The sequence below is a fragment of the Odontomachus brunneus genome, unplaced genomic scaffold (genome assembly GCF_010583005.1).
Source record: "Odontomachus brunneus isolate Ranch 3 - 2012 unplaced genomic scaffold, Obru_v1 Obru_scaffold_015, whole genome shotgun sequence".
In the NCBI taxonomy this organism is placed as follows: Eukaryota; Metazoa; Arthropoda; class Insecta; order Hymenoptera; family Formicidae; genus Odontomachus; species Odontomachus brunneus.
Window position 1 is genome coordinate 2,513,421 of NW_022639465.1, and position 8,812 is coordinate 2,522,232.

Sequence of the window (8,812 nt, forward strand, 5' to 3'; positions counted from 1 at the left end):
ATATATATGTGTGTATATATATATATATATATATATATATATATATATATATATATGTATATATGTATATATATATACACACACACATGTCAAAGAGAAAGAGAGAGAGAGAGAGAGAGAGAGAGAAAGAGAGAGAGAGTGAGAGAGAAAAGGCATGCAGTTTCGCTCACGGTGCATCTCGTGTTTCCGGTGACAACGTCTGGACCGCATTCCCTTCAGCCGGCGAAGTCCTGTACCCTGTTTCCTATTTCAGAGGGGAGGGGGAGTGTAAGAAGGGAGTGCTTCCGCATACTTTTCGACTTTCCGCTTTTTTCTCCTGCGTCACTTTTTCCACTTTCGATCAGGCACTTTCTTTCCATTTTTTTTTTTTTAGTTTTATCGTTTTTGTCTTTTTCGCAACCTACCGTCAGCCAATTCCGTCGGTCTATCCTTTCCGCGTGTGCAGTGCGATGCGGTGCTGTTTTCGCTACGGTGCTTGCTCTTTATTTTCTCGTTTGCGTCTTTTTTTGTCGCTTAAACCACGTAAAAACGGCGTTCCATTCCATTCCGTCGGCGGCCCTTCGCCCGCCGTTTTTGCCCGTGAGTCGTGGTGTCGGTATTTTTTCGTTTTTCAAGCGCACAAGCGGTCCCCGCGCGCGCGCGCGCGTGCGCTCTCGTTTCGTTTTCCCTCTGATTTCTGCTCCCGCTAACTCTGCTACGTGGGTTTCGTTTCGTTTCGTCATTAAGTTTTAACGACTCGGCCGGTACCCATTTCGCGATTCGCACGCGTTAACGTTCGACGAATGGTTTCTGAAAAATTGAGGAACATGCCGCCAAACGAGGATTCACGGCTCACTATTTGCTCGAGTTTCAGGCATTTCACACTTTCGTGCGTCGACCACCGCCGGCTCTGTCTTTCTATTCTTTACCGATTATACATCGCTCGCAGGGCGAATACCCGCGGATGTCCGTTTGTATATTTCAAAGTATTTATAACAAAACTGTGCGACAACGACGACCTATTCCCTCGGGAGAGGTATCGCGTGTGCAGAACTACTGCGCTGTGCAAAATGTGTATGTGTGTATATACGTGTATGCGTGTGTGTACTGTTTTCGCGATTTTCGCATTTTTCACGGATGGAAAGCGATTGTCGCTTTTTTACACATGAAAAGTGGCGGACGCAAACGACATTATGGATATTCGTCTGTCGTTGGAATATGTGAACGGGAAATCGAGTTGTTCTTTCGAATATATCTCTCGCACAGAGCTTCCCGACTGATAGAACAAATTGCCATCAGAGCGCGGGGAGACGGTTATCTTTTTCCCCTCTTCCTGTCTCTTTTTTCTCTTCTGTTTTCTCTTTTTCACGCGCGTTCCATTTTGTCAAAGTGGGGAGTATGGAAATTAGAAGCGCTTTGATCGCCATGAATTGTCGTAAATTCGATTGGATCGATCTTGCCTGCGATGATACCTTCAAAGAAACCTGAGCCGTCCTTTCTAGGAAAATCAGCGATTGTGAATGACAAACTGTGAAACCGTGTATGCGTGTGTGTGCGCGCGATAGAAGATTGTTCTTGTCACTTTCCCATAAGCCCTGTAAGCGTCTCCGAAAGTAACATCTCTCGTCATCCCGTCTCCCGTGAATAGAGCGGTCGATTAACTTGTGACATAATCGAGTACTTAGAATAATTATGAAACACGAACAACATGAAATCATATCAGATCAGATTGGATAGCAGTGTAGCGTAACAATACCAGTATCCTAGCACATAAGATCTAATACAGTGAATATCTCAGTTATGCTATACAATGACAAGTGCAAAGCATTCAGAAAAAATCATTTGGAGTGCTCTCTATATTAAAAATTGAAAAAAAAAGATGTGTGTATATATATATATATATATATATATATATATATACACATATATATGTATATACCTAATGCAGCGCTCTGACGAATTCACACATCAAACGAACGGTCCTGCGGTGACACGCACAGGATCTGACATTTACAGCGAGAAACGGACACGACGAATCCCCGGGTCCTGCTGCGCCGGGAAACAGTCATGCGCGAAACAGCAGGAGTCGTAATTTCTTTTCCCTTTTTTTTTTTGCATTTTTTCTCTCTCCCCTTTTTCATTGGCTCTTACTTTCAGCGAACGATGGCCATTAGGCTTTCATGAGCGGGACCCTCGAGTTACGAGGCACGAGGTAATATGTTTACTGTTTAGCCGGCCGCCCGACGAAACAATTGCTTCTTTTACATCGCGGAAATGGCGATAGTTACCGCTCCCGGGAAATCGTTCGAGATATTTAAATGTCTGACGGCACAGACCGTGCTCGGGGAGTAGCGCACAACTCGATTACGCGAAGCGACGAAAGGCTAATTGAGGGGAGCGGACGGGGGTGTGGGGGAAGAGAAGGGGGTAGCTGGAGCCGAGTCCCGATCTCCCCTATCCCCTCGTGAAAGTGGCTCGTTTTAGCGGGGGAAGAAGTGTGTGTGTGTGTGTGTGTGTGTGTATGTGTACGGTTGCCGTTGCTCCGGCAATTGTCCCGATGGCAATGGGATAGTGGGATACGTCGCGAGAATAATCACGCTCTCGCGAACCCTCTATGGACAACAGAAAACGTCGCTCTGATCTTTACGTCTTCAGTACTTTCACTAGCGAGTAAACAATCCAAGTACGACGGTGTAACATGCCCCGGTCGCTGCTCGAATGTTCCTTCTTCATTATTCGGATGTTACTTTGTTGTTACGGTATAATAAAAAGTTATTTTAACTTACACGGTTGCGAGTACAAATTGAAAATAAAACGAGAGAGAAGGAAAGACAGAAAGAGAGAGAGAGAGAGAGAGAGAGAGAGAGAGAGAGAGAGAGAGAGAGAGAGAGAGAAAAAGGAAGAGACGGAAGTACGTTCGGTGAATAGAACAACAAGAAGGGCGATTGAAATTTAAGCCGGAGTGACTTCTTTTTCTTTGAACGTGCGTCCATTCACATCGGCTCCTCCTACACTCCTTGCCAATTGTCGAAAAGCAGCCATTCCGCCGTCACGCAACACACTAATCGCCATGTTTCGCATCGGGCTTTTCAATCCATTCGCTACACGTTATCTCGAAATCTCTTATCGAGCCGTAGAGGGTTCGCCGAGGACTCGGTACCAATCAGCCTGCTCGGCAATTCCTTCGCAATTCCGTTTCATTCGCCGATGAGCAGCCTCACGTGTTAAATTTGGTCGATTTCGCCTGAGCGGGTCGCAGTGCGTTTTCTTCGTGTGCTCTTTACGGAGAACGGGTCGTGAACTTGCGGTTTAAACGCGCTCGTACAAATTGTTTCGCCGTTACCGTCGCCTCCGATTACGTTCGTTCGCAATGAAGCCCCTAAGAGAGACATTAGTTGCACGCGAATTTCCCTCCCTCAGGATCCCTTCCACGTGGTCGCTGTGCAACGACTCAGTCAACAAACATTTGTTCAGGATAAGAGAACGTGCTGAACGTGCTCGCACTGATGAGACCATGATATAGAGTGAGAAAGATCAAGAAAGGAGACAGATATGTACGTGAAATAAAAACAGAGAGAGAAAGAAAGAGGGGAAGGGAAAAAGAGAGAAAGAAGAGAAGAAAACGAAGAGAGAAGGCAAAGAAGAAAAGAGCTTCTTGTAGAGCCTAAAATTAAACGACCGATTTCTCTCGCGATAATTAGAGCAGCGCGTGTGAAAGATTTTGATGAAAAAAATACATATAACAAATCCATGTGTGGTCGATTTGACGACCTATGTGAAGTTAACCTCTTATTTTCAAAATTAAAAAGAAATAATTAGAGCTCTTATTGATGAAAAAAATGTTCGGCACAAAGTGAAAAATTACGAAAACTTTTTAGTTTTTCATTTTGGCGGCCTAATTATTGAGAATAATCTTTAGAATTCGTGAGGAGCTATCCAGAACTCTAAAGAAATCACCGGATTTCTTGAAAAAATTTTCTAGCCGTGGAACTCAAAATTTTTCGACGCAGAAAAGTAAAAAATCGTCCTTTTTTCAAGTGGCGTTTTGACTGCTTTAAACGCCGGAACTATTCCTAAAATCAATTGAGAACTCCAGAACTGCGGGGCAATCAGAACTCTAATCATTTCTTTTTAATTTTGAAAATAGGAGCTAGCCTTATATGGGCGATTTAATGGTCAGACAAGTGCATGAAGATTCAAATAGCGCGATAGGGAAAAAGATATGCACATGTGGAAACAAATATCGTTTTTCCGAATGCGATACCGGCGCGAGCGTAACGAGTCTCTGATTCGTCGAAGCAGAGTGCCAATTATCCGGCGAGTTCCATGTGACGGCTGGGAAAATAGGAAAATCGATAATTGAATTGCGACTTGGAGGAGAACTCGATGGTGTATCGTTCGTGACAAAGGTTCCCAAATTGTGTCCGACGGGTGATTCGACAGCGGAGTTGACGTCGATTGGGAAAGTGAGAACGGGCACGATACTTACATACTGCATTACGCGCCTTACGAAGAGAGCTTTCGAAAATAACTGGCTAAGTCACGTAACAGAAAAATCACGTCCAACCGCTCGCTCGGATCCGGAAAATGTCCGATCGCAGGATACAAATATCATCTCCAGGAGATCGTTCCCGAGAATCTAACTGGAAAATGGCTCCTCGTTCCCGCGCGGTTTGGAGAAACGGGACATGTCTTTCGCATGCCTCTCGTATATTCCCGACATGGAATTTTGAGGACACCACCTGTGGTCGCCCGGTGGAATCGCACGTCGCGAAAATCGCGAACGCTGTCTCACAGTTTGCACAAATCCCAGCGGGAGAGAACCGCCGCGCACAGTTGGACGAGACAGAGACGCGTAACGTCGCGGTCGTTCTTTGTCATGCGCCGAGCAAACCCGAGGTCCTGCAAACGTATCTCGGAATGCGTTTTTGGATAACGTGTGAGACTGCGAACGCGTGCGAGAGGCTCTTGCGCCTGTGCGCTTTCTCAACTGTGCTTTGCCGTTCTGGCAAATTTCCTCTCATCGGGCTCCGGCCACTTGGCTCACTTCTAGGCGGAGGTTCCAACAAGACACAAGACGTGGTTGCAACGTACAATCAATCGAACGTCACATACGTACAATCAGTATGTAAACATACAGAGCACTGATCATACATCGGGTGCGACGGGCTCACCGCGCCGTCTCGTGATTGCGGATTCCCTGGCCAATCTGGAATCGACCTTCCCCGGCGAGCCACTGATTTCCTCGATCCTCTCGACATCTGACTTTAGGGATCTCACGAGAACGAGAGCGAGAGCGATGACAGTTGCTCGTCGTCACTTCTGCGCATCTCCGAATAATCGCCATATAATTATACCACGCGACGTCTCCTGACGAGGTGCGTCCATTTTGCGCTTGGAGGGAAATCGATTCCTAAATTGCTCGGGAAATCGGCTCGGAACGACGGTGGCGCGCGCGGTGCGTGAGCCCGGCTACACCCCGTATGATACGTGTGTATATAGATGTAACATGACATCAACGACATCGAGAAAAATCAACGAGGTGCGACGGTAGTAGCACACATCCAGCGCGACGCACGAGTATGCGTGTACGTACACGTGTGCGTGCAATCGTCGTGTGCGCGCGTTTAATGACACCCGCATACGTATACATGTATACACGTAATACAGATACAAGTACAGAGAAGTGCAAATCTTACGGCATCATATACACGTGACGTTAATAGTTGTACACAATGTGAGGATATACAGACTTGTATATATAGGCCTTGTTGATGATTACTTGTGTATTGCACTCACCATATTATAATCATCTATTTTGCTGATAGAGCGGAGAAAGATGTTGACCTTCACATTTGTCGGGCCATCTAACACGTCGACCAGAACAGAACAAAAGAAATCGATTAATTAAATCGGTCGCCGTGAGCCGAGAATCGCTTGCTTGTTTTTTATTTTTTTTTTTTATTAACTCTTTTTTTCTCACTCTTTCTGCTTTGCTAATTCGACTCTCTCTCTCTCTCTCTCTCTCTCTCTCTCTCTCTCTCTCATTTCTTTTCCTTTACCGAGGCAATACAGTTTGTATTGTGCGTGTACGGAGCTTGGGATGAATGAGGAGACGTACGGGATAAATCGGGAGGTCGTGATAAAAGCGCACGATAGAAATGACTTCGAGCTCTTTGAACCTGGCAGATGTCGCGCGGTAATGGATCGAGATAGATGGATCGCAACGCTAATATTATCGATCGTACGATTCGTGTCCGAACGAGCGGACAAGCGATGACACGCGGAGAGAACATTTTGTAGCCTCGCGGTTCAATCGCGCGAGATACACGTGCACTGAGAAAAAATGTTTGATATTTGTAATTATAATCACAGACATGGAGAAATCATATACGCACATAGAGAAATAATTACTATAAATTATACTTAGAAAAACCATTTTTTTAATTAAGTTCTACTGCAATATTAATGATAATAAGCTTGTGTGCACGTTACTCTCTAAACTTTTTGGAGTAAAAATCTCACTCGGAAAATGAAGCGACAACGAGAGTCACAAGAATTGATTTCTCTATATGGTGAAATAAAATTTTTCACTTTGTGTCGTAGAGTGAATTTTCCCTCAACAAATGGAGTGACGACCGTTCCTCTAGTTGGAGTGACTTTTCACTCATATTGAATAAGTTTTCAATCGTTAAAGAGTGAATGATTCGCGCATGTATCGTTACAAAACTCATTTCCATCAATTAATAACAGTGGCTCAATAGATAAAGCAAATGAGTCAGAAGTCTCTTAGGTTCAAGTCCCACTCAGGTGTTCAGCAAATTTTCCCACGCATATTATAAATGAAATTAATTAAATGGCCACACCATTAAAAAGATTGCAATAACTGGAGTCACTAGAAACTACAAACCACAGATAGAATTATAGAGATTTTCCTTTTTCACCTAATTGTAAAAATTCACTTTACTTGGAGTAAAATATCTACTCTTATAAAAAGTAAAATGTCACTCTATTCAAAGTGGCAGTATTTTCACTAGCGCTTGGAATGAATATCCACTCCTCTCGAGTGAAACTTCACTCCAAGAAATTACTACCATCGTTTTCGTGTTACAACAACCAAACAATGTGGTTAGAGCCAAAAATATCTATAATTTCGGTCGGACTCGCCACCTTTTTCTCTCTCAGTGTGCGTGTGCCGACGCTGCGAAGAATCGTCGCGAATCAATTCCAATTTCCGTTTCGGAAGCGACGGTGTCCTCTCGAAGGCGACCTTCGCTTTCCGCGTCGCGGCGGCGGCGACGAGTTATTTTCACAGATAATATACGCAAAACTAGCTTGATTTAAGAATCAATGTAATCAAAGTTCGAAACCCCGTCCGCCGAGACGGGATCTTTCATTATCACGCCGTGGGGCACAGAATGCATATCGCGATACACCTTGTTGCGCGATTCAATATGTAGCGTAATAACGCAGGAGAACCTGAGATGAATCTGGCGGGGATTGTATGTGTGTTCGCGTGGGTCGGTATAAAATTGAGATCGGTATAAAATTTAAATAAACGCGCTACGGCCACGAGACATTTAAATGGCATAGGGTGATGCAAACTACACTGCAGCGATTCAGCGAGAGCGCGTGTTACCTCCCTTCGGAGCGCGATATATATGTTAACCCAATTAGTATCTCGCGCAAATAACTAACGGTCCTGCGAGAACTGCGGATCTGTCCGACCGATCGACGAAATTAATAAAAAAAAAGAGAGAGAGAGAGAGAGAGAGAGAAAAGCAGAGAAAAAGAGAGAGAGAGAGAGAGAGAGAGAGAGAGAGAGGAAAAAACCCAGTTAATTCGTCGCAAACCAATGGATCGAGATTTAGGTCGTCGCGGATACGTGTGTCCCCGCATTTCCTCACGATTTCTCTCACATGGTCGCGCCTACTTGCGCCGCGTGAAGACGGAACACAGTATTCAGCGCCGAAGAGTGGCGACGGTTATTGATCCGCTTGCTTCGCAAGCCGAGTGTAAATAATCCCGTAAGAATATAAGTGAGGAGCAAAATCAATGCGCGCCGGGTGCCTACGCTATGGCATGAATGTAGCGGAGAGAATGTGTCCGTGAGAGACGCCGCTTTGTATCGTAATCTTGCCGCCCGCGAACGGCGGCAGGAAGCGGCGGTCGACTGAATTTGAAGCGCGGCCGGTAATCGCGCCGTTCCAAACGAGAATTTATCGCGCTGAAGATACTGCAGAAGGAAGAAAAGAAAGATGAAGAGATGAAAGGAGGAGGAGGAGCGAGAAAGGGAAGGGTGGAGGGCGAGTGAAATTCAGAGACACCGCTGTTCGCAATCAGGGGGTGAATGTGGAACATGAGTGTAGATTTCGCGCTCGAGCTCGTGAAGCGACCACCCTTGCGAGTTCCACGCGTGGGCGACGACACGCGTAGACACTAGGCCACATGGAGAGAAAATGCGTTCTACTGAGCATCCCTAGGTGCATTCCAGAATGAAAACAGGAGGCAGCCAATTTTAATTTGCACGCCCTTTGTCCCCGCCCTCCGTAACGGGGCCTGACCAGGTGTCTTCACCGGGTCGACCTTTGCTATACTATTAGGACCTTAACTTAGTTTCCGCCCGCAAATGTTAGATGGCAATGCAAACAGTTCTAGTAGTCATTACTAACGAAACAGGTAGTTTGTGATTAATTTCGACATTTCTCGATAACATTCAGTCAGCATACACAATTATTTTCCTAAACAACAATTTCTTTTGCTTTGTGAAAAATGGAACGCGATAAAGTGTTTTTTCGACATGTGCTTTTGCACTATTTTGATTTGAAAAAAA

At 45.1% G+C, this 8,812-nt stretch overlaps 1 protein-coding gene across 13 annotated transcripts in view; it reads right to left on the minus strand.

Annotated features, from left to right (window-relative positions):
• LOC116841398 (glutamate-gated chloride channel) overlaps positions 1-8,812 on the minus strand; it is a 98,928-nt gene that overhangs the window by 9,593 nt on the left and 80,523 nt on the right. For 3 of the 13 annotated variants that reach the window (XM_032809274.1, XM_032809279.1, XM_032809278.1), the window contains one exon: positions 5,779-5,846. The exons of the other annotated variants lie outside the window; for them this stretch is intronic. In XM_032809274.1, the coding sequence (XP_032665165.1) occupies positions 5,779-5,846 (68 nt within the window). The remainder of the gene's footprint in view (positions 1-5,778; positions 5,847-8,812) is intronic. 13 annotated transcript variants of the gene reach the window in all.